This window comes from Exophiala oligosperma (genome assembly GCF_000835515.1).
Source record: "Exophiala oligosperma strain CBS 72588 unplaced genomic scaffold supercont1.1, whole genome shotgun sequence".
NCBI classification, from domain to species: Eukaryota; Fungi; Ascomycota; class Eurotiomycetes; order Chaetothyriales; family Herpotrichiellaceae; genus Exophiala; species Exophiala oligosperma.
The window spans coordinates 1,903,289-1,926,740 of record NW_015622818.1 but is presented as its reverse complement, the minus strand read 5'-3'; the positions used below and the strand labels follow the sequence as shown (position 1 = coordinate 1,926,740).

The following is a 23,452-nucleotide window of genomic DNA, read 5'->3' as shown; positions in this document are numbered from 1 at the left end:
CTCCAACTATTTGCTCCGAATTGCTAGTACTCGCACCTATTGTACTAGCGAGCACAGGCGCACCATGTGCACGAGGCTCACAGGTAGGAAAAGCCGAGTGATCTATACTTGTATTTAGGGTACGAGAGAGTCTGTCGGGTCTGTCGGCCATAGAGGTCCAGCACAACTCGACGTTTGAGGTTAACTCTCCCTTGATCAAGTACGGAGGACGCAGTACGAGTACGAGTTACTCATTCAGTCACAGGTCTGTTTGACTCACCGGGTTAACCCACATGTGGTGGACTCGCTTATCGTAATTCGACGGACGAAGAGGCTCCGGCGATCAATGCGCCCGTGCGGTAGGAGTACAGATCTCGTTTCTTTCCCTTCTCTTCTGTCCCGTACTCTTTCATCGCTTCCTCGTCGTATACAAATCGTCGTAGAGTCGGCCTAGTTGACTGAATCGTCAGCGGTGCTTCAGAGACTCATACGGGAGCATTCGTGATAGAATTGCCAGGAGTTGAACGATACGCACTACATCGGCTTATCACCCCCGATAACAATACGCGCAAATGGCAATCGTTCCAGTAACATCATCGCCTGAGGTCACAGCACCACCAGCAGCTGCTCCAAGCACCGTTGAGATTACAGAGCGGATGCAGAATGTATCAATTACACCCCCGGCGCCTCCTCGATCTGCGGCTGCGCCGACTGCACGCTTCTCTGTGCCCATCGAGGCCACCGCGCGTCCAACATCCTCGGTCTACACTGACCGTAAGCTCCTCCGCCGGGATAGTATCGAGCGTCGCGAGGCCTTTCTGAGAGGCAAGGAGGGTTCGCGGCAGCGCCGCCGCTGGGAGAATGGTAATTGCACACAACTACGAAGCAGAACTGCGCCCGAACTAATCATGACTTTACAGCTCGTCTTCTCTCGAATCCTTGGGTCGAGCCACCCCTTCCGTCCGATTTTGAGGTGCATCCAACCTACCCTCGACGCACTGTCCCATACTACCTGGCGCCGCTGTGGGACGCGGCCGAGTTTCAGCGTGCCGTAGAGGCCAAACTCAAGGGCCGAAAGAACAGCACAAGATCTCGAGGCAAAAGGAACACAGGAATCAGCCCCATGGAAGAAGCGGCAATCAGTATTCCCAAGGAAGTTCGTGCGAGGTTGAAGCGCGCAAAGGCTGCCAAGGGTCTGCTTCAGGACCTCGAAGAGAATGTGCGGGCATTTGTACAAAAGTGGAACGAGCGAGAAGCTCGACTGCGGGAAGAGGGGCTTCACGATGTTCCTCTAGCGAGTGATAGTGAAGAGGACGAAGAGATCGTCTTCATCGGTAGGAATGGAGCCATGCACGATTCTCCCGGACGGAAGCAGCGGCAGAAAGAGGAGGGATGGGACGAGACAATCAGCTCAGAGAAAATGGTCTTTGAGGGCCTGGACAATGACAAGGGCGCGGCCTTCGCACGTTGGCTTGTGCATTGTGTTGGAAGCTATTACGGCTTGAAGACATGGAGTGTAACTCGTGACGTCGAAGGGGAGGAGAAGAGGAGAGAAGCCTACGTTGGCGTCGATCAGAGAGCCAGAGGCTTCATGGGTCGAGGGGTTGAATTTGGTCGAGATGTTGAATTGCCACGACCACTCTGGGGGATGGTCTGAGACACCCTAGCCCTCCGCGTTCTCGATTGTTCTTCTTGAGAGTGGCCAATCCTTCTGATTCGCTCGATAATGGTGAAAGTGTTGGCACTTGATTCACAAAACCGTAATGCAATGGTGCGATAGCTGTTTCCACACCCGGCAGCAGCCAGATGTCGTTGACGGGAGCCTGCACGGTATCCTTACATTCCACCCTTTCTGTCTATAGCCTGAACTTTTGAATGCAACAGGCTGAATGTAGCATCAAAACCCCCCAAACTCTCAACGCGCTTTGGTGATCAGTCCCCAAGTCTGAGTCTGTGCGTTTTGTGGAGTTGAAAAGAGGGACGTCTATCTTTCCACAGTCGCACAGTGTGTCGTGGCAAATGGCGTGAAATTTCTTGACTCAGCCCTAGACAAGAGCGCTGTAAGTCCAAGCGTGATGTTGGACGAGGGAGTACGCTACTGAGCTCTCAACAACACATCGGAGACGCTCTCGCCACAACAGCTCAAGGGTGCCTACACAGGGATCCATCGCAAAGTGCTCTGAGGACGGCCATTCTACGTAGACATGACACAGAAGCGAGGCGGCTGGCGCAAGCTGGCTATCCAAAACGAGGAGAGCCCGGGAATCGATATGATGAAGAGCCAGGCAAACATAGACACGCGGTGGAGCCAGGGACGGATACCTCAGAGGACGGAGGCGGGGATTGTGCAGCCGAAACGATCGGAGACTACTCCTTGTGCTGCGGCACGGGACTGTTCAGATAATCCCAATTTGGTACTTTGCAAGTAGTGTCAGCAGGAGCATGAGCTTGCATGAAGGGGGCCATGGACGAGGAAAAGCCAGTGGGAAGAAAGAAGCAGGGTCATAAGCTCGAAAGTAAGAAGGTACACGAGGTGAAGCTGCTCCTCGAAGCTCGAAGCTCGGCCTTGAAAGGTGAACTGGGTGTTCATGTCCCAAGGTGGAGCTTGCTGCAGTTCGTTCCAGGACAATCATAAGTGATGCGGCGTGTGCCAACCATCGAGGGATTTTGCCAGAGATACAATTGGACACATCAGAACGGGAACGGATGAAAAAGTCGACACCACCATGACTTGGTCATAAACTGGCACAAACTGGCACATGCTGAACAGTGGAGCGAACAGAGGGCGGGAACCCAATTGCACTGACCGGAAAGAGACGTTTCTGATTCAGAAATGAAGCAAGATTGATGCCCAACGCTCGGATAAAAATTGTACACGAAGGTGGTAGGGGACGAACGTTGATGGGATGGGTTGCGCAGGTACAAGCAAACCTTTTCCACGAACATGTGTTCGCATTCGTGCGTATGTGCACGAATCGTGCTCCGTAGTCAGTCAGACCCAACACACAAAGATGATGCGAAGCCCATGAACCTTGGGAGATTAATCGGGGCAGTGGATGGACTGGCAAATGGACGACGATTGCAAGACCCCATGGCATGGCAATGAGTGGTGCCACGCAGCAGATTCTTAGTCGAAGATGGTCTCACTAGGACGTTGTTTCTCATGCCTTGGGTTGATTTATGCCTTCGGGCACTAATCTCAAGGGAGAAATAGTCTGCGGTAATTCCTTTGCGAGCCGTTTCTCCATCAAAAAAACCACCCGTTTGTCCTTGCTTCGTCTGACGGAACCATCATGCAACCTGCGGTATCGGGTGACAATGCTCTGCACCGTGTGGTTTGCTAACAAATCCACCGGGCATGTCCCGACCATCAGACCGTGATCGTACGAGTGTCCCTCAGTCTGACCGAGTCATTTTCTTTTTCTCACAAACTGCTGCCCAAGGATGGACCTCCTGTCACGATCGAAGCAAAGAACCCGCCGTCTCGCCTATCCGGTCCATTGTTGCCTTCGGTCCTCCCTATTTGCCACCACGTCGCGGAGAATTTACAAGCGCTACGCCAGGATTGGCGAGACGCGGCCACTTGTCTGGTACGAGGCGGAAACGACCGTCACCCTGACACTCCCGTGCCCTCTCGGCTCCCTCAACCTTGAATAATGCCAACGGGGGGGAGGGCTTCACATGTGTTTGTTCTGGCCTCTGGAGGCAACCATGCCACTCCGTGAAGGTGGTCTCGTTTCTCCCGTTCGAGTCAAATTCGGTTGCGGATTTGAACACTGATCAAACCCAATGGGCCCAACGCGAGTGCCAGAAAAAGAATGCGCCGAACGACATATTGTACTGTACAATCCCGGCGACTCCCGCGTAGTACTCCGTCCTTGCAGGTTGCGACTCGGGGGTCTAGCGACACCTTGCTCAGCAAATCACCACGAGTCACACTGCGCCTCCATCGGTGCCCGTGTGAGAGCAGACAACGTGTTGAACCGAAGAGGGCATTCCCATTCCTCCACACACTCTTCTTTGTCTTTTGTACATGTGGAGTGATTTTTGTTGATACTGCCGGCCGTTTGTCTTTCTTGCACACCACGACCAGTTGCTGTAACCCTCTGTTGATTTGTTTTTGCTATGAGCCTGGAAAGATGCTTATCCTTCGACGGCTTTCGTTTCGATTTAGTGCTCATCAAGATTTCTATTAAACATTAATTCCCCTAACCTACCCGCGGTCATCATTGCAATTGCGACCATCTAACAATTTTGTTTACCCTTCCGAAACATCTACACATCTGAATCTCTTTTCGGCTTCTTTTGGCCCACAACAGATCCAAGTCATGCCACGACATTATCTGGTCGGGTCGAGAACTACCAAAGACTCTTGCACCTCCTCCAGCTCCGTATCGACCTGTAGCCAAGTCTCTGATCTATCAGGCCGGTCGAGTCGAACCCAATATACCAGCAATACATCATACAGCTATACAAAGCCTACGACCAAACATGGCGAATCTTGCGAAGAACACGAGGGTGCCGACACCGCATCTGTCTTTGAACGGCAAGACACTGTCGCCGATCCTCGATCATCCACAGAGACCTATGCTTCCACCATTGCATCAGAGAAAGAATCAGACTCGTTAAAGGGCCCGTGCTTATTACCCCTTACCAGACACATCTGCTATCAGCCCGATGCCATTGCTTGCACCCCGAACGATTTTGCAGAATTGTTCCCTTCGACGAGAAGGATATTGATCCAGCACGACGACACCAGCCCCGATGGAAACCTCAATCTCCGGGCAGACACTGAAGTCACTCTCTCAAAAGGTCACAAGACGAAGCTGACACTGTTCCACCTACGCATGTATGACCTCGGAGATCGTCAGTTCTCGCTTCGTCGGTACCAAAGGCAGTCGGGACGGGAAGTCTGCAGTACCAAAAGGAAATATCTGAAACCGGTCGCCGAACCGTCAACGACATCCAAGAGGCATCCATTGGCAACAGCCTTTCGCAAAATGTCCTTTAGAGCTCAAAAGCCTCGACCGAAATCCTCTCACGAGGTGGAAGAAGACGGATCAGATGACGACTTCGAACTCTTTGCCGCCCAAGCAGAGGTGGAAGCGACAGTGCCCACCGACGCCATCAGAATCGAGTTCTCGAACTATGCCCAAGTGGAGTTGAATCGGAGCGGCAGAGGAGACGGCAAGCTTTACGATTTCGAGTATTGGGGCGAGCAATATACATGGAGAAAAAACGCGTACCAAGATGGCATCGAATCGGTCTTCTCGTTCGAGATGGTCAACCAGAGTACGGGAGCTTGTATTGCACACATTACCCCTGACAGATTATCGTCGAAACAGGTTCGGAAAGAAGCTGCCCAGGGAGGCTGGGTGCCACCCTGCAGTATGCGTATTCTTGAGAAACACGTTTCCAGCGATCTCGGAGACGTGCTCATTGCAACTGGTTTGATTGTGCTCACCGATGACTGTATCAGAAACCACTGGCATTGAGGCTCACCGCCCCTGATCAACAGCAAAGGGTACATCGGATCTGAATTTTTTTGTCCTTCCAGCTGAGATGGATCAGGAATAGTTTTCCTCTTGAGTGGTGTTTCACCAACCACAAGAGTGGCGGTGTGAGTTGCATCTGAATAAGGGCTATGGAACGACTTGTGTGTCGGCAAAGGCTTGAGGTATCGCATTGTCGACAGGGACCTTTCATTCTTGTACATTACATATTTTGACGAATTCCGAAGATGATGGATCGGATAACTGCATGAGCACATACTGTATGATTTCGGTGCCGAGGGGATAATAGTGGTCCGATCAGGAAAAGAACATATCGATTCGACCTACATAATTTCTGGGCAATAAGCATCATTTGTGGCCAGCATCGTACCATGCCACTGCTCTGTCTCTCTGTTGGCCTCTTGCCGTCGACTTGCAACTTCTTCACCGCCTCCACTAGTAGATGGCAAGGCGCTGGCAGCGTACTGCGGTGGAAGGAGGCGTGATACCTATCATTTTTTCACGGCATCGCGTGGCAACAATAAATCCGGTGTCAGTGCTTTTTATGGGCATGCAAAACGAGATACAGGTCATGGCAGGAGGAGAACATCAAGCGAAGAATCTGTCCGGCCAACACGGATAACACGATACAGCAACGAGTACGGAGGACAGGTGTGCACTGATGAGAGGGATCGGAGCACCAGCCTTAATGAACTGACACTATACTGTTTGTAGACTAGCTATCTTGGCAGGCGACTACTTGTAAAAGTCGCAAGTTTGCCGGCGGCTGATCGCGGGTGGGTTGGGATGTTTTATTTTACTCCCCCTCCCAGACTCTGTAAGACCAACAAAGCAAAGGATACCTAAGAAGCCAGAACATTGACTAAGGAGCTTTCGCTCTCACTCTCATTGCTTTGTCCCCCTCTCTTCTTCTCGTACGCAGCCTGGCCTTTCGGACACGGCAACGAGTGATTCACCCTCTCGGTTGCGTAGTATTCTCCATTTCTCTTCCGTGTCCTCCTCCTTGACTCGGCATCCTCTGCCACTCATCGACGACTCCTGACTCCGCCCCTAAGGCCACAAAACTGGCCGTGACCTCTGTGTTGTACGGGGATGAGTTAACTCACGCTTAGGCGTAATGATGGCGCTCTTCCCTACCAGGAGTCGTGCTGACTTGGGGTTTCTCCCTAATCTGTTCGTTTCCATGCGAACGTCCTCGATCGCTAATGCTCTCTGTCTACCAATCGGACTATTCAGATACTCCATCTTATCATCCCTGAGCCTGCTTTTTCTCGGTTGAGTCGCTCTCTGTACATCTACTGTCCAGCGCTCATTACGACCTTGTTACCACCCATTCTCCTCTTTTCCACGCGCCGAGCTGCTCGAGATGACCCCAAATAGTGACTGGCCTGCATATTCGGTTCATTGCTGCCCAACATGAATTACTTGCCCACGATGCCTTGAAAACAGAGCAGCCAATTGTTCCTTCTGCCTCGCTTTCAAACCTGTCAGACACCAATATAAATGGGCAGTCGACATGCGTCTCCTGCATATTCTCGTTCTACCAGGTCCTTTGTTCCATCGTCCGTCATGACCAGCGATGATGTTATACTCCATTCGACCTGACCTCAGCTCCGCTATCCTGCATCCCGCTCCGCCTGACGGTCGGCTTCATACCTAGGCACTTGGTGTGTTCACCCCACTTCGACCATGATTGCCGGCATTCGCAGTGCTTCTAGCTTCCTGAAGAATTGTTATTGTTGTTTTTAGAGCTAACGGCCTCTACGACATCATGCATATCATCGCTTGGGCTAGGACCTGTCCACTGACGGGGCGACACTGGGCCGTTTGATGTGTTGGCGCTTCCTGGCTGGACGAGGTCGGTTGCTTCAATTTCTGCTTTGGTCTGCATTCTTTGCCATCCCATGCTCTCTACCCACGCCGTGACGCCTCGCCTCCTTGCATGTCTGCTCCTTTTTGTGCAACCTGAACGCTATAGACGATGTCAGGGCGGCCTTCGCTGATCGAACACACAGTATCACGAGATCCCAGATCTCAATCTGTGTTGCACAAGACGCGGACATTTCGCCATTTGTACTCCTGTCAGTTATTGCTGCCCTAAGGAATGATGCGGCCTAGGTGAATTCGAGCAGAACGAGTCCACGAATGCGAATGCGGAAGCCCCTGCAACTATCCATCATCGTTCGCGTTGAGGTGCACTTCCGACACTTGCACCTTTACCTGATATTCAATTGTGAGCTGTCACCCAGGTCAGCTGCGTATAAGAAGTCCAGCAAGTCCGGCAGCATCACCCTCTGCTCCATATCACTCTTCCAACGATTCACAACAACTTCTGTGGCGGCAATAGTACATCTTTATCACTTCGTCTGCATTCTTCCTCGGTCCCACAGCACAAGCCAACGCGGATAGTTATTCCTCTTTCTATCACTACACCACCATCTCTTCAGACCATTGAACATGTCTACCAGAACACAGAAGAACTGGCAGGAGGAGCTCGCAGGTAGGGATCAGCACTGACTGTGAACTTGACTTAGCTGACACTATCCGCAGTCGAATGTCGCAGACTTAGGCTCCCAGCTCCTGTGTTCAACATTGTTTCTGATCGTCGCGGTAAGTCACCGGTCTTGCATTTCTGGAGATCATCCTCCTCCCCCTAGCACCTGCCGATGAGCTAATATGATGACTTTATCTTCCAGGTGGACGTACAGCATGGTCTGCTACAGTCACAGTTCAGGGACAAAACCTCTCGGCTCGATACTGGTACGACGGCCAGTTCCTAAACAATGCAAAAGAAGATGCTGCCGAGGTTGCGTGTACCAGACTTCGAAGCCCTTCCATCGGCGGATCTGGGGCTAGTTCCAACACTTACCGTCAACAAGGAAACTTCAGCGGAAGTGTCTACAGACGTTGATGGCCTGTGCAGTTGGGAAGATCTCTTTCCACAGATGGTTGCAAGTGCAAGTCGGCTGCTATTGGGAGGCGGAGAGCTATGTCATGATAGTCTTGCGACCTGTGTCCTTGGGCAAAGAGCACCCAGAGAGGTCTCGGAGATCAGCATCGCGATGGCGTTAGGGTGAAGTGAGTATGCAGGCTCCTTCTTCTATGGGATTGGCCACTCTTTTTCTTATTTCCCTTGCCGATGAGATGATGAGCGAGGACGGGTTTGAGGTTCAAAGGGCAGGTATGGCAAGATCTGAGGCACGTGTCAAATGGTCAAAAGTCTCAGCCCTTATTGAAATGTTAGACCGCTCTTCATATCGATAGAAATAAAAGGATCAGCTTTTCTGACCCATCTCGTGGTTGTCGTCATCGCCCCGGATCATGTCGTAGAGAAAAGGGCGGCATCTTTCCCCTGGGCCCTTACAAGACATCTTGACCGCCAAAGGATAAAAATGAGATGGTTGCAGATGTAGTCTTGCAACGTGCAGTCCATGCTGTACACGTCAACATGTTGTGTAACAGAAGGGCATGGAGAAAGGGGATCTTTGCCAGAGTTCATGGCCCGGCGTTGTGGACGGCGAATGGTTCCAGCTCCGCAGATTCCGCCAATAGAAACGAGGCTCTGCTGCAAATCCTCCGAATTCTGTGACTTTACAGAATATACGAATTTATTACTTGCATCTGCCCTTTCTTTTCCGCATGCCCTCCCTTCGTGTTACCCTCCCACACTTACACACTCTCTCTTTCTTGCTCGAGACCCGTTGGTCGAGTTGAGAGCCTCGTCGGGCAAATCGACGTGTGGACAAACATCCCAGTACCACAACCTCGGAGCACTGCATTTCCGCAACCCACCCTCATATGCAATTGGCCTGTCGAACATCTAGACTGCGACTTGACATTCTCACCGCCGCCAGATCGAAGCCGTCTCCTGCCCTCCGTCCCTATGCATTCAGGCCAGTCGTCGACATATTCACGTCATCCATGTCTTCGTCCACGAAACCCTCGGCGTTGACCTTCGACCTGAAGGCGAGATGTTCGGTATGTCAAACCCGCAGCGTGATCAGTCAGGCAAGATGTTGACGTACCTATCTTCTTATCTAGACCTCCAAAGCTCGTGCTTCGACTCTCCACCTCCCTCATGGCCCCGTCGATCTGCCCATCTTCATGCCAGTCGCCACACAAGCATCCCTCAAAGGCTTGACGCCCGAACAACTCGAAGAGACGAGCTGTAGGCTATGTTTGAACAATACGTATCATCTAGGCCTGAAGCCGGGACAGGCAGTACTTGACACCATCGGCGGTGCTCACAAATTACAAGGATGGGACTACAATATCCTGACCGACAGTGGTGGGTTGGTTGGCCCAAAATTCACACACGACGAAAAGATGGCAATGACTGATCAATTTGACCGGCATCGTGAAGGTTTCAGATGGTTTCTTTACTCAAATTAGCCAGAATTACCGAGGAGGGGGTACGATTCCTCAGTCCACATGACGGCAGTCCAATGTATGGTTTTGTTTGGCCCCCCTTGGACTCGCGCAGTTCGAAGGCTGACCCTGTCGCGCCCCAGGCTGCTCACACCTGAACACTCCATGTCGTTACAGAACTCCATAGGGTCAGATATCATGATGCAACTGGATGATGTCATTCAGACCACTTCGCCAGATCATGCTCGTATGAAAGAAGCCATGGAGCGGTCGATCAGATGGCTTGACCGGTGCGTAGCCGCCCACAAGTACCCGGAGAAACAAAACCTGTTTTGCATCATCCAGGGCGGCCTTGATCTCGACCTGCGGAAGCAGTGTTGCGAGGAGATGGTCAAGAGAGACACCCCGGGTATAGCCATAGGTGGACTTTCCGGAGGAGAAGCAAAGTCGGACTTTTGCAAAGTGTAAGGAGATGTACCCACTCAGAGAAGTGTTTGTTGGCAGGAGTATTGACTTGTTTCCAGGGTCGACACCTGCACCGACATGCTTCCCGAAGAGAAACCGAGATATGTCATGGGAATTGTATGTACGAGAGGGGTACCTTCACCGGACTACTCTAACCTCTCACCAGGGCTATCCAGAAGATATCGTCGTTGCCGTCGCTCTTGGAGCAGATATGTTTGATTGCGTTTGGCCGACACGCACTGCTGTAGGTCTTTTTTTAGGGTGACAGACCTCTTGTGATTCATCTCGGCTGATACGGCACCCTGCAGCGCTTTGGTAATGCTATAACATCCCGAGGCGTGCTAAACCTGAAGCATTCTCGATACGCCGAAGACTTTGGCCCAGTGGAAGAAGGTTGCACGTGTACCTGCTGCCGCTCCAAAGAAAATGGCGGTCTGGGTATCTCAAGAGCCTACATCTACCACTTGGCGGCCAAGGAGACTGTCGGAGCTCATCTGTAAGTTCGTTGTGATTAATTTGCTGGGTAGCCCACGCATGCCGAAGATGATGTGGCTGATCCATTTTTTTTGACAGCTTGACCATGCACAATGTTCACCACCTTCTATCGTTGATGCGCCGCGCAAGAAATGCCATCCTCGAAGATGGATATCCAGACTTTGCGAGGACATTTTTTGCCGAGTATTTTGAAGGCAAAGGCGCACCGGAGTGGGCGGTGGAAGCATTACATGGAGTCGGAATTGATCTCTGAAAGGGCAAGCAAACAAATAAAGCAAACCTGTAACATGGGAACTGGCACACTGAGGAGGAATTAAAGAATTTATGAGATTCATTGCCTTCAAGAAGAGCGTACTCCTGGCCAGATTAGCAATGTTGGGTCTACGTCCCTCATTCTGCCTGTGGTCCTCTAGTCAAATGGCCCTCTGTATAGAATATAGGCTATATCGATGGGCACCCTATGTGCTCGGCATGCAACCCAATGAACACCGACAGACAGTCAATTCTCTTTGTTGGGGGCCGAAAGCATTCTTGAAACAACTGTTTGTTTCGTAAAGTACAATTTCCTGCTTGACCGACTACCGAGTACCTCCCTTGCTTATTGATGTTTCTCGCGTCCTATGGCAGTACTCGTCCTTTTGTGATCGTATTGTGATATCCATGGATCAATCGGGTTTGCAACCAGAAAATAAGAGTCAAACAGCGTATTCTTCCAATCCGGCATCAAGCAAGCAAGTTGTTCCAAAGCACCCGATCGTCAGGCGGCACGACGAACCCAATGCCCTCGAATCAGTCACTGGCAAACGGAAATGACTCGGGAGAACCTGTAAGCTTTGCTTTCTTACTCCTTACCCCCGTACCTGTCGTTATTGTCGTATGTTGGATCCGAAATAGAACAAGATGTACATGCCCATACCCATACCAACCCCAACCTCACCTCACAGCAATACATACTCCGTGTTCGAGGCTGACTGTACTTGCGGACGGGAAACAAAGAGAAGAGGATGCATTTTGCAACGGTCAATTCTGTCAATTGGTCAGCAAGTTCGAGGTCCCTCTTGAGGAAAGTCAAGTCCGACGCTCCTTTACGGATCTGCTCATCTCCCACGGCGCCCAGGACTTGTACGGCAGGGGAGGCATCCCGATAGGCACCAAGGATGAAGTCCTATCTAGGGAGCGCGACCGGTGTCCCTTTTGCCGGTTCGTTCGGGGCGCGGCGTCGCCTCGGTTCGCCCCCAAATTGCTCACGCACCCGGGCCGGAGAGGAGACGACCTGTTCGTCGTCCAGGTCTCGGCGAGGTCGGAGGACGAGTTCCTTTGGCTCCGCGTGATGTCGGGGGACGACCCGGACGGAGAAGCCATCGGGTCTTTGATGTTGCCAGGCGAGCAGATTGTCCTGGTGACGGCGGGAGAAGACGGAGGCGATTCGAGGACTGGTCGCTTCGTGGGTGACGAGCCTGACTATGAGAGGATGAAAAGGTGGTTACGTCTCTGCGACACTGGACCTTCACACCGAGGGGTTTGCACGAAGTACGACGGAGAGCACGGAAGTAGTGAAGTCGAGAAGAAGAGACGTGCTGCGGCACTCCCAAAACTTAGGGTGGTAGACGCTCAGGACATGAGACTCGTGGATATTTCTTGGGACGACGACCATGGCGACGACGACAAAAGGTACGTGGCTTTGAGTTACGTCTGGGGAGGAGCGAGTCCTCCCAAATTGTTCAAGAGTCAGGTCGAGACGTTGTCGATCCCGGGAGCGCTGGAAGATCTGGTACCGTCGATGCCGGCAACGATCAGGGATCTTTTCACCTTCACCAGAAAGATGGGTTTGCGGTATCTTTGGTTCGACTCGCTGTGTCTCATCCAGGACGACCTCGAGGACTTGTCGAGAGGTATAGCCAACATGGAACTCGTTTACGAGTCTTCGTACGTCACTCTGATAGCGGCGGACACCGAATCGGCCGACACTGGTATACCTGGTGTCGGCTTGCTCCCCCGAGAGAAGACGAAGAACGACAGACAGGATGTTCAACGACTCAAACCTGGGTTGGAGGTGATGCGAGTTCACTCCGTCGACCGACACCTCCGGCACTCAAAATGGAACACCCGAGGTTGGACACTGCAAGAGTACTACCTCAGTCGTAGGAGCATCACGTTCGTCAACGACCAGGCTTACTTTCGCTGTCGACAACGCACTTGGTACGAAGAACTCTGGACGGACCTTGAACCCGAAAGACCCAGGGGCCAGGACTTGGACGTCTTGACTTTTGCCAGGGACAACATGGACCTGGGGATGCGTGACGTCGCGACGTACACTTTTCTGTTTCAGGTCTTGGAGATCTATCAAGGTCGGGACCTGACGGACGAGAACGACGCGCTGAGTGCGATGGCAGGCATCCTCGGTCGTGTCGCCACCAGTGCGAGGACGGGCATCGTGCAAGGCATGCCGACCCGAATCTTTCCCTTGTCGTTGTTGTTCCTGCACGCGGCGGCAGGACTTCGTGGAGCACCGACGAGACGACGAAAGCGGTTCCCGAGCTGGAGCTGGGCGGGGTGGAAGGGAGGGGAGCTGTCGTGGTATCCCTTTGATCGAATGGATCTGATGAATGCGGTCGACGAGGACAATGATTTCAACGAGGACAAGGAACTCGAGAATGCTCTCGGAAAATGTTGGGTCACCTTTCAGACCCTGAATGGTTTGGAGAGCCAAGGCAGTGGCCCAGATGGACGACGACACGTCGAATCTGAAACGATATGGAAACCGACAATAATACCGCCACCACCAGTAGTCCCTAAAAAGTACTCCGATGGCACCGTCAATACGGAAAACTGGCTCGATTTGTTTCTTGCCTTGCCAGAATTCGCCGGTTCTGGATCGGACATCATCTCAGCATCGTCGGACAACGATGATGACCGTCTAGACCGCAACACAAAGATTGCTGCTGCTGCTGCTGCTGCTGCTGCAGCTGGTCTGTCGGTCGCGGACGACAATGCTATCGATGATCTTCGCATTCGAGAGTATCCCTTACTCGTATTCCATACTGCTACGGTATGGTATCGCGTGAAGACCATACCCGAGTGCGGAGATGATGAAGATGACGAAGATGACTCTGACAACGACGACGCCGAGCGTCCGAGTTTTGCGGAGTACAAGTCGCGTACTTACGAGATAGGGGGTCGCGGGGACGAAGATTGTGGCGTGCTCTATGCCGACGAGAAGCTGTCGCTCGAAGACGACAATGTGGAGAAATTCGTCGTGCTGGAAGAATGTCACAAGGTTGAGTTTCCGTTGGAGTTTGACACTTATTGTGAACAAGTCGCGGAAGAGCCGGTCTTCTGGGTCATGTTGATACGTCTGGTCGATGGGGTATGGGAGAGACGAGGCATCGGACAATTACTGCAGAGCTGTCTGGCAAATTCTTATGAACCAGGTGTGACTTGGGAGAAAGTCGTGCTAGGGTAAAGTAGTCCTTGACGATGATGATGGTGATGAAGTCAATGATATGATGCATAATTCAGGTGAATTTCAAACTTTTGTAATCTTGTATGTCAAAAACGCACCAAAAAAAGGAAGAAGAAGAAGAAGAAGAGCAAGAACAAGAAGAGAAAAGAAAAGCACCTTAGTAATGAACTCAGATATGGGATATTGAATGCGAAAATATGATTAAAAGGCGTAAACTAACAAAGAAGCATCATGTCGAAATCCATTTCGATGGCTTCATAACCTTACCTACCTTACCTTGTTCAAATCAATTTGTAGACAAAAACCCTTGAGGGGGAAAACGACTTTGCGATTCTGAGAGAACGGGGGTGGGGGCAAAGTTGGGGGAAAAAAAGAGATTCAGACAGACCCATTCACATGACAATGCATCTTGATCTGCTGCTCCTGCCGCCTCGGCCGGGTCGCGGGGCAGTGTGTCTGGCGAGGTGTCTGTTTTCATAGTCGAAAATCACCGACCATTGATCTCGCTCGCACAGCTCCTTGAACGAGGCGTGGTAGCGGATCGAGTCGGTGTTGAAACGGCCGGATCGTAACAACCCTTCGCACTTCTCCTTCAGTTCTCTCTGGCGACGGACGTCGGCCTGGCGGGACTGGAGGCTCTTGCGGACACCCGCGTCACTGACGAATTCCGGAATGTGAGGATTGTCGGAGACGTTGCGCAACGTACCGTAACATTTTGGCTGCGAGCCTCGACGGTTGTTGTTGTTGTTGTTGTTGTACTCGGCGGGCATGTCGTACAGGTCGCCGCGGACATCCCGGATGTTTGCGCTCGTGTTGTATTGCAGATTCTCGGACGACGAGTGGTGGCGAAGAGCCGGGTGGGAGTCTCGACGGCCGTTGCGCTGCGTCACCAACCGGGAATGTTTGGGGCAGTTGGACTCCAACCGTGCCTTTTGGGGCTGGTGGCGACCCTGGCAGAAGAATGACGGGAGGGCGCAGGAGTACAGGTACTGTCTGCCTTCGCAGCCGCAGCTGAAGCTTTCGACGTAGATTTGACACATGTTTGAAGGGGGGTGGGGTTTTGAAAAGGGTCTCACTCACCTGTTGTAGTTGCTCTCTGACTCTGAGTTGGCTGTGAAAGTAACGGAAGAGCTCTTACCTTGGGTTTCGATAAGTTTGTAGTTGCTGTCTTCGGTTGTGAACGGTCTGCCTTGTGTATAGAAGGCTGCGCTGACAGTCTCAGAGTGATGCGGTAGATGGTGGAAAGATATCGTTAGAACAGAGATTCGGTCAGGTAGATATGTCTTTTCTTCAGCACTTGACGACAATGAAAGGATAAAACGCAGATCACTAGTCTTTTGTCTATATGACTCTCGGCATTGTGTAGTGGTGGTGAGGGCAAGCTTGTACAATGAGGTCTCCCCATTGTACATGGGACAAGCCTTTGCATTGAGGTGGTCGTCATTGTTTGCACACAAAGCGCTTGTGGATCCTAAGATAATGGCATTTCGATGAAATGAATGAGGTGCTATATGGGTAAACGTTGCTGTGTCGAGGCAATGAACAATGAATGATAGTCATCAACAAACGAGAAACATTCTTCGGTGGGATGGAAAGTACAGATGTCAAAGCACCCTATTGTAAGGCTGTAATCGGCAAGGCTGTGGCTGCGAGGCTGCGAGGCTGCGACGCGTGTGTGATTTTTGGTTGCCCGGTCGACGTCGCAAACTCCATGAAATCAACTTTGACACTCGACAATCCCGCAATGACACTTCCGCTGATTGACAGATGCTCATACTGTACAAGTATCCTTCGCTCAGACCTATCACATTTCCATGTGTATCTATCCTTGCCTATTGACTACTCCTACAAAGATCTTTGCGCGCATGGACTCCTTTCTGATCTGATCCCACATCTATCCCAAAGTAAACAAACCTTTCCCTCTCACATACAATATGGACAGGTCACAAACTCCAACCCGCCTGCCTCCAAGCTACGCAGATGGACCGCCGTCATATGTGAACGAAAACCTCGAAGAAGAGCGTTCGAGCAGCATTCCATCAAACAACCCGTCCCTCAGAATGCTGCCTCAGATCCAGGATGATTACAGATCGTATGTGACCTCTCCCAGCAAACATCTTCAGAGCCGTAATACTCTGTCCCCTCCTCGAAAACCCGTCGCCCGTCCCAGGGTGTCGCATGTGCAGTGGAATGATTCTCCCAAAGAGTCCCCTACCCAGGAAGAAAGGCTGGCAACTCCCGTGTTGTCTCTCATTGCAGAGGCAGAGGAAAGACTGAATCGCACTCGCGATACTTACAGGATTGTTGGCCGAGCTCCCACGCTCAAAGCCACTGTGACCCTTAGAAAGAGCCCAAACACTGACAAGTTATCTTCGAACAGAGCTTCCCCCTCTACTCGAGGTTCTCCAGACAGATATCACCGACCTGCAGCTTCAACAGCCTACAGCTCCCGGCCCGGCTCAAGTCTGGGTCGTCCCCCTTCAATACCTCCCCCGGCGGCTCATACTCGGTCTCCCATAAGGCCATCCACCCCTTCACGCATATCGACAGATTGGGCGAGAACCACAGCTTCTACTGTATCATACGAACCCGCAGACCTCAATGGAAGTCCTCGGCCAGGCACACCCTCCTCCCAATATGGCGGAAGCCCACGGAGGCCTCTTCCCCCAGCTCCTCTTTTTTCAGTAAAAGGCGGTGCGGCCGAGACAACAATACCTATGCCCGAACCAGAGTCAGAGAACGACGTCTTTGGTGATGGCGCTTCGATCATGCCAGATCACGACCCTAGGATGAGTCTGAAATCCGCACATTCATACACAAGTGAATCCACGTTCACGGAAGAGGACGATGTAGCAGATGAGAAGTCCGGCTACTATGGGCCTGCTCCAGAAGGAAAACAAGACCGACGCGGATTGCGAGAAGCACAAATGACACGAAAGGAGGTCCGACTGATCAATGGAGAGTTGATTCTAGAGTGCAAAATCCCAACCATCCTGCACAGCTTCCTACCCCGAAGAGATGAACGAGAGTTTACCCATATGCGGTATACTGCCGTCACTTGCGATCCTGATGACTTTGTAGTGCAAGGCTACAAACTCCGTCAAAACTTTGGCGTGACGATGCGCGAAACCGAACTGCTGATATGTGTGACCATGTATAACGAAGGCGAAATAGAGTTCACCCGGACTATGCACGGCATCATGAGAAACATCAGTCATTTTTGCTCAAGAACTAAATCCAGAACCTGGGGTAAAGATGGCTGGCAGAAGATCGTGGTTTGTGTCATTGCGGACGGCAGACAAAAGGTCCATCCACGAACGCTAAATGCCTTAGCTGCTCTAGGTGTATACCAAGATGGTATAGCCAAGAACATTGTCAACCAGAAAGAGGTGACGGCACATGTCTATGAGTATACGACGCAAGTCTCGTTAGACGAAGGTATGAAGTTCAAAGGCGCCGAGAAAGGAATTGTGCCTTGCCAGATGATCTTTTGCTTGAAGGAGCAGAACAAGAAAAAGCTCAACTCTCACCGATGGTTCTTCAACGCCTTCGGTCGCGCGCTGACACCTAATGTCTGCATCCTACTCGACGTAGGGACGAAACCAGATTCCAAAGCTCTATACCATCTTTGGAAAGCATTCGACCAGGACTCGAATGTTGCCGGAGCTGCAGGCGAGATCAAAGCCGACAAAGGAAAAGGGTGGATGGGCCTGCTCAACCCCTTGGTTGCTTCGCAAAATTTCGAGTACAAGATGAGTAACATTTTGGACAAACCATTGGAATCGGTCTTTGGCTACATCACGGTCTTGCCTGGAGCGCTTTCAGCATATCGATACTACGCTCTCCAAAACGATCCGAGCGGCCATGGACCGTTAAGCCAGTACTTCAAGGGCGAAACCCTTCACGGGCGAGATGCTGACGTGTTCACTGCAAACATGTATCTTGCAGAAGATCGAATTCTGTGCTGGGAGCTCGTTGCGAAACGTGGCGAACGGTGGGTATTGAAGTTCGTCAAGAGCGCTTATGGCGAAACTGATGTCCCTGGTAAGAGGTTCTACAGGAAATATCTTCAACGACGCTAATACTTCCACAGATGCGGTGCCCGAATTTGTCTCACAACGACGACGATGGCTGAACGGTGCTTTCTTCGCCGCAGTCTACTCCTTGGTCCACTTCAAACAAATCTGGCAGACTGATCATACTCTCGCCCGAAAGATCCTTCTACACATCGAGTTCATCTACCAATTCATCTCGCTACTCTTTACATTCTTCTCCCTGGCCAACTTCTATCTAACATTCTACTTCATCGCCGGATCATTGTCTGATCCAAAAATGGACCCTTTTGGCCACCACATCGGCAAATACATTTTCGTCGTCCTCCGTTATGTCTGTGTGCTCCTCATTTGTCTTCAATTCATTCTCAGCTTGGGTAACAGACCTCAGGGAGCGAAGAAACTCTTCTTTGGAACGATGGTGACGTACTCGATCATCATGGCCTACACGACATTTGCATCGTTGTACATTGTTGTCAAGCAGCTCACGAACCACGCTGACGGCGACAAGGACTCGTACAAGCTTGGTAACAACATCTTCACCAACCTTATTGTGAGCACACTGAGCACTATTGGGTTGTACTTCCTCATGTCCTTCCTGTACCTCGACCCGTGGCACATGTTTACCAGTGCGGCGCAATATTTTGCTCTCTTGCCATCATACATTTGCACACTTCAGGTATACGCCTTTTGCAACACGCACGACGTCACATGGGGCACAAAGGGCGACAATATAATGCATAGGGATCTCGGTGCGGCAAAAGCAATTGGCTCTGGGACTGTCGAAGTCGAGATGCCGTCCGAACAACTCGACATCGATTCCGCGTACGACGTCGCGCTGCGCAATCTCCGTGATCGCGTCGAAGTCCCCAAACCATCGATCAGCGAAAACCAGCTGCAGGAAGACTACTACAAGTCCGTCCGCACGTACGTGGTGGCGTCGTACATGGTCTGCAACGCGGTGCTGGCCATGGCGGTCTCGGAAGCGTACCCGGTCGGTGCGCACCTGGGATCCAACTTTTACCTGACGTTCCTGCTGTGGTCGGTGGCCGCGCTGGCCCTGTTCCGTGCCATTGGGTCGTCGGCGTTTGGGGTCATCAACATTGTGTCCGCCATCGCCGAGGGAAGAATCCAGGCCAAGTTTGAACGCATCTTTGGCGGCGGCGACGAGAATGGTCGTCACAAGTCCGGCCTGGGCAGCGGATTTAGCGAATCTGGCAAGACGGGCATGTCGGGCAGTTCAAGCGGTGGCATGAGTCTGAGTGATGTTACGAGTAAGATTGGCGAAAAGTTTACTTGGATGAGTCGAAAGTGAGTGAGGTTTGTCTCACCGGGTTGATTGATGATGGTGATGACGATGATGATGATGATGAAGAAGTAGGAGAAGAAGGAGAAGATCAAAAGGAAAAAGATTTGGTATGATGAGAACTTGTTGTAATGTTGTTGTTGTTTTAGGATTTGAGCTCACGAAAGGCGGAGTTTTGGGGGACGACGGTGTTCCGACGAAGCAAGTGACAAATTCATCAAAGCTTGCCTTGATCTGTGGATTTCTTTCCCAACCCTTTCGGAGTCGGTGTACGGTTTTAGAGGAGTGTATGAGTATTATGAATATAAATCCAAAGTTTTTGGACAGTAGACATTTTCGGAACAAAAGAACTTCTTACTTAGTTACATGAGAGAGGATATGGAGCTTGGGGGGGAGGGGGGGTTGAATTCATATCATTCACTGACCTACTACTTGTTTTTCTAAGGGAAATAGATTATTAATGCTGTTGCGATAGATACAAATCCAAAAAATCCAAAAAAAGATCCTACCTTTCTCTCTCTTTTTATGTTGATTGTTTTCCTACCTTTTTTCCTTTTTTTGGTGGTTGTTGTTGCTGACAGTGTTGGCAGTCGAGCCTTGGAGCGCTCTGCGGCAACCATTTTTGGTCTGTTTTCAAAGGGAAGAAGAAAAAAAGAGGCGCTGGAAAAGAAGGAGGGGGACCTTACCTTTTTTTTTCCGACTTACCTTGGACAGGACCTGCCTGCCTTGTTGTTGAGACACCGTTGCGATGATATGATGTATGTATATACACAGTCCGTAGATATATATATCGTTTCAATGTTGAGTGGGGATAGAGTTTCAAGCGGACGACCAGGAAGAAGATGTCGAGGATGATCCACGTCGTCGGTCTCTGCGTTCTCTGCGTTCGGTCCGTTCTCTGTCTGCGGCAAGCCGGCGTTCACGTTGTGCCCGGACTTCTGCACGTATTCGGTCCACGAGTTCTTGTTTTCTTGCGAGGCGTCTTGCTTCTCGTTGCTTGTCCAGTTCCCGTGAGGCCGTTCTGGACATGTATGGATTTCGTCTGCAGCGAGAATTGCTTCTGGAACGAGAACCGGAACTCGAAGTAGAGCTGGATCTCGAGCCAGAGCCAGCGCCAGAACCGGAACCAGGACGGCGTTGTTTTGAACGTGAGTTTGATGATGACGAAGGCACAGTTCTGGTTCTAGTTCTAGGCCGGGACGATGAACGAGGTGACTCTGGATCGCAAAATTCGAATTCCACCGGCATGGGTTGTTTGTAACCTCCCGGTCCTGCAAAGGTGACCCACCTACCGAGTGACTTGCCATCCTTTGTGATGATGTAAACATCCATCAGGGGGTTTCCGACCGAGTCAACCTCTACGGCAGCGACCGAGCTAGGTTTGTCGGTCGTGTCGGACGAAAACTTCGTGGGCACGAACTGTATAGAGCCTGGCAGTGCATAGTGAGGTTTCCAGTACCCAAGGGGCAGTTCTCGCTCGGTGACCATGAATACAAAGGGAGAGCTGTTGTTGTCTGGAACAGGAGGAGAAGACTGCGTGTTGGCTGCTTGGGGTTGTGCATTCTGAGCAGACGACTGGACAGGGGGGTGCGAAGAAGTTTGTGGAACTACTGGCTGAGTTTGATTGGCCGATGAGGAATCAGCGGTAGAATCCACACCAGGTTGCAGTTGTTGTCCTCGTGGTCCAGGGTTTGCCCGCTCATCAATCCGACGTGCAATCATAGCAGTTCGATACTGTTGACGATCTTCCTCGCTGATGATCCACGATGGGTACGCCAATTCGGTTGCCGTATCCGACGGGGGTTCGAACAAGTAGTTGTCGATCTCCGGGATATATGTGAAATCAAGGGGCGGGGGACACGGTGAAGTACGTGAAGATGGAGTCGGGGGGTTCCCGACTTGCTGAGATCCAGCGCTGGACCCTCCCGCATCACCTTGACGTTGTCCACAGAAAATGCAGGAAGGTTGACCGCATGGAAGATCCCAGTTAGACAGACAACCTGTCCCCGTCAAGGCGTCATCCATGGTGACGTCTTCATCTTGGCCGTTGGTGCTGGGTTGGATCAGGTCGCTCGGATTGACAAACATGTAGTCAGGAGTTGAACTGGTGGCAGCGGAGGTCAGAGTACGGTTTGCCATCGACACGACTCTCGCGGTATTTTCTACCTCATGGTGCTGTCTGACACCTTGTGATTGAGCCAACCCCTGCTGGGAGCTGCCTTCGATGTCAGGATCCAAGCCTCGAGGGGCGGGGAGTAAGGTGCGCAGCGGGCGTGTGGCGGTGTTATTGAGAGCAACCTGTGGAACTCGGGGATTCGTTGGAGGGGGAGGAGTATGATTGGACTGGTCAGCCATATTGACTAGCAAGTACGGATGATGGTCTTCTTCAAATTCCGAATTCGGTCGGCTTGGAGTTGAACCGTGGTTCGCAATGGTGGATAGTGATATAATTATAGGCCTTCTTTGGTACGTTGAACGGTTGTAGCTGGCCCTACTTGTCAAATGATTCTCGAAAGGGTGGATCACGTGCTTGCTTTGAGTTGAAGTGAGATTGAACTGCGGTGTTGTGCTTAGAGCAAGACTTGTTGAGCTAGTTTTGTGCGTGATCGAGCTGTGTGAAACGCCCTTTCGAGGGTGTCCGGACAAATAGGTGAAGGTGTGCGGAGGACATGAATTTGACCGGGCATGCCTACCGTCCTTATATCCTATACATCGGAGCCTCAACGCGGTTCATATATTGACAATGCACACGTACTTTGTGACGGTGATTGTATTGAGCCCTTTGATCGTAATAGTCGAGTTTAAGGTCGCTTGTTGGTCGGTGGGGAAGGCATTTCAAATTCCCTTGTGTAACGCTTTGTAGTGAGATTGATGCTTCAAGAGTGATTCTTTCTGTGAAGACGAAGTGTGAACAAAAAGTCTTTGTCTGGTAGCTCTTTGGCTGCATTGTTACTGAGTGCCCCTCCCCATCACTTGTGCTTTGTTTGCTTTTTGACTGTGCCTGTGGATCTTGACCAATTTCGATAGTCCCGAAAGCGAGGAAGACCGTCTGGCACAGCGTCCCCAAGAAAGCTGTTCTCGTGAGCATCAGACGTGTTCAACCCTCATCACTTCGAACAATACTGATCAAAGCCCTCCCTCAGACCGTCAATACCATTACGCGATGCAAGACACAGTCCAACTCATAGGCATCGGCGCGGCCATTGGCGTCATACTAGCAATGATTGGAGTGATCGTTTGGAGGCTGAAGCATGGCTATAAAGATCAAGGACATAGGTCAGAGCGCATTTGCCATCGAGTATATTCGGACACCTGGCCGACGGGGTACGTTGATACCACCGCAAAAGAACCGCAGTCGAACCCAGCCTGATCATGAGATTACAGAAAATCCATCCAGAGTCCATCCATCTCGCAATGATCAATCATACAAGAAGAGAGAACACTGTGGGTTCTGGGTCAGACTGCTTTTACACACATCGCAGTTGATGGAGCACTCGATTGTGGTCTTGAAAAGTCTCTTAGAGACTTTGGGGCCGATGGTCGGAGGGCACACGATATTTGGCCAGGGAAGGACTGAGGATATACTGGTACGATTGTTCTTATGATCATCGCTCGCGAATCAGGGAATAAGACCGTCAATCTCAAACACTACGATGCCAAAGAATGTTGTGGTCGGAGGAAATCAAAAGTACGAACGAGTACGGACCGCTCGGCTTTAACGCTCGGCCGAAAAGCCTCGCCGACGTTAGTCAGCCTCGCATGAGTATGCGGCAGGTTCGGGCCTCCTGCTCAACAACCTGCATTTCGACTA

At 51.3% G+C, this 23,452-nt stretch overlaps 8 protein-coding genes across 8 annotated transcripts; 6 read left to right on the top strand and 2 right to left on the bottom strand.

The window, feature by feature from the left end:
* The first annotated feature begins 164 nt into the window (after positions 1 to 164).
* Positions 165 to 2,333, top strand: PV06_00668 (uncharacterized protein). Its single transcript, XM_016401202.1, has 2 exons — positions 165 to 843; positions 900 to 2,333. The coding sequence occupies exons 1-2, from the start codon at positions 552 to 554 to the stop codon at positions 1,634 to 1,636; spliced, it is 1,029 nt and encodes a 342-aa protein (XP_016268255.1). The 5' UTR covers positions 165 to 551; the 3' UTR covers positions 1,637 to 2,333.
* A 1,035-nt stretch (positions 2,334 to 3,368) lies between these two features.
* Positions 3,369 to 6,355, top strand: PV06_00667 (uncharacterized protein). Its single transcript, XM_016401201.1, has one exon. It carries the CDS (start codon positions 4,308 to 4,310, stop codon positions 5,472 to 5,474), a length of 1,167 nt encoding a protein of 388 aa, XP_016268254.1. The 5' UTR covers positions 3,369 to 4,307; the 3' UTR covers positions 5,475 to 6,355.
* Positions 6,356 to 7,410: 1,055 nt separating this feature from the next.
* On the top strand, positions 7,411 to 8,745 carry PV06_00666 (uncharacterized protein). Its single transcript, XM_016401200.1, has 3 exons — positions 7,411 to 7,992; positions 8,043 to 8,102; positions 8,189 to 8,745. Exons 1-3 carry the CDS (start codon positions 7,950 to 7,952, stop codon positions 8,401 to 8,403), a joined length of 318 nt encoding a protein of 105 aa, XP_016268253.1. The 5' UTR covers positions 7,411 to 7,949; the 3' UTR covers positions 8,404 to 8,745.
* A 395-nt stretch (positions 8,746 to 9,140) lies between these two features.
* PV06_00665 (queuine tRNA-ribosyltransferase) lies at positions 9,141 to 11,317 on the top strand. The gene is made up of 8 exons (XM_016401199.1): positions 9,141 to 9,470; positions 9,534 to 9,784; positions 9,856 to 9,939; positions 10,004 to 10,324; positions 10,385 to 10,442; positions 10,492 to 10,569; positions 10,634 to 10,821; positions 10,899 to 11,317. Exons 1-8 carry the CDS (start codon positions 9,291 to 9,293, stop codon positions 11,071 to 11,073), a joined length of 1,335 nt encoding a protein of 444 aa, XP_016268252.1. The 5' UTR covers positions 9,141 to 9,290; the 3' UTR covers positions 11,074 to 11,317.
* Positions 11,318 to 12,150: 833 nt separating this feature from the next.
* PV06_00664 (uncharacterized protein) lies at positions 12,151 to 14,283 on the top strand (the record flags this gene model as incomplete). The annotated part of the gene is made up of 1 exon (XM_016401198.1): positions 12,151 to 14,283. The coding sequence occupies one exon, from the start codon at positions 12,151 to 12,153 to the stop codon at positions 14,281 to 14,283; it is 2,133 nt and encodes a 710-aa protein (XP_016268251.1).
* A 1,790-nt stretch (positions 14,284 to 16,073) lies between these two features.
* On the top strand, positions 16,074 to 20,017 carry PV06_00663 (chitin synthase 1). The gene is made up of 3 exons (XM_016401197.1): positions 16,074 to 16,375; positions 16,664 to 18,327; positions 18,377 to 20,017. Exons 1-3 carry the CDS (start codon positions 16,218 to 16,220, stop codon positions 19,648 to 19,650), a joined length of 3,096 nt encoding a protein of 1,031 aa, XP_016268250.1. The 5' UTR covers positions 16,074 to 16,217; the 3' UTR covers positions 19,651 to 20,017.
* A 132-nt stretch (positions 20,018 to 20,149) lies between these two features.
* Positions 20,150 to 21,996, bottom strand: PV06_00662 (uncharacterized protein; the record flags this gene model as incomplete). Its single annotated transcript, XM_016401196.1, has 1 exon — positions 20,150 to 21,996. One exon carries the CDS (start codon positions 21,994 to 21,996, stop codon positions 20,461 to 20,463), a length of 1,536 nt encoding a protein of 511 aa, XP_016268249.1. The 3' UTR covers positions 20,150 to 20,460.
* A 343-nt stretch (positions 21,997 to 22,339) lies between these two features.
* Positions 22,340 to 22,729, bottom strand: PV06_00661 (uncharacterized protein; the record flags this gene model as incomplete). Its single annotated transcript, XM_016401195.1, has 1 exon — positions 22,340 to 22,729. One exon carries the CDS (start codon positions 22,727 to 22,729, stop codon positions 22,340 to 22,342), a length of 390 nt encoding a protein of 129 aa, XP_016268248.1.
* Positions 22,730 to 23,452: the final 723 nt, after the last annotated feature.

Bases quoted from the DNA above. Each gene is read 5' to 3' on its own strand.
- PV06_00667 (XM_016401201.1), top strand. From the start codon at position 4,308: ATGCCACGACATTATCTGGTCGGGTCGAGAACTACCAAAGACTCTTGC.
- PV06_00663 (XM_016401197.1), top strand. From the start codon at position 16,218: ATGGACAGGTCACAAACTCCAACCCGCCTGCCTCCAAGCTACGCAGAT. The intron at 16,376-16,663 runs GTATGTGACCTC...ATCTTCGAACAG, and splicing joins ATCCAGGATGATTACAGATC to AGCTTCCCCCTCTACTCGAG. The intron at 18,328-18,376 runs GTAAGAGGTTCT...ATACTTCCACAG, and splicing joins TGGCGAAACTGATGTCCCTG to ATGCGGTGCCCGAATTTGTC.
- PV06_00668 (XM_016401202.1), top strand. From the start codon at position 552: ATGGCAATCGTTCCAGTAACATCATCGCCTGAGGTCACAGCACCACCA. The intron at 844-899 runs GTAATTGCACAC...ATGACTTTACAG, and splicing joins GCGCCGCCGCTGGGAGAATG to CTCGTCTTCTCTCGAATCCT.
- PV06_00666 (XM_016401200.1), top strand. From the start codon at position 7,950: ATGTCTACCAGAACACAGAAGAACTGGCAGGAGGAGCTCGCAG. The intron at 7,993-8,042 runs GTAGGGATCAGC...CACTATCCGCAG, and splicing joins CTGGCAGGAGGAGCTCGCAG to TCGAATGTCGCAGACTTAGG. The intron at 8,103-8,188 runs GTAAGTCACCGG...TTTATCTTCCAG, and splicing joins CATTGTTTCTGATCGTCGCG to GTGGACGTACAGCATGGTCT.
- PV06_00665 (XM_016401199.1), top strand. From the start codon at position 9,291: ATGCAATTGGCCTGTCGAACATCTAGACTGCGACTTGACATTCTCACC. The intron at 9,471-9,533 runs GTATGTCAAACC...CTTCTTATCTAG, and splicing joins ACCTGAAGGCGAGATGTTCG to ACCTCCAAAGCTCGTGCTTC. The intron at 10,443-10,491 runs GTATGTACGAGA...ACCTCTCACCAG, and splicing joins CGAGATATGTCATGGGAATT to GGCTATCCAGAAGATATCGT.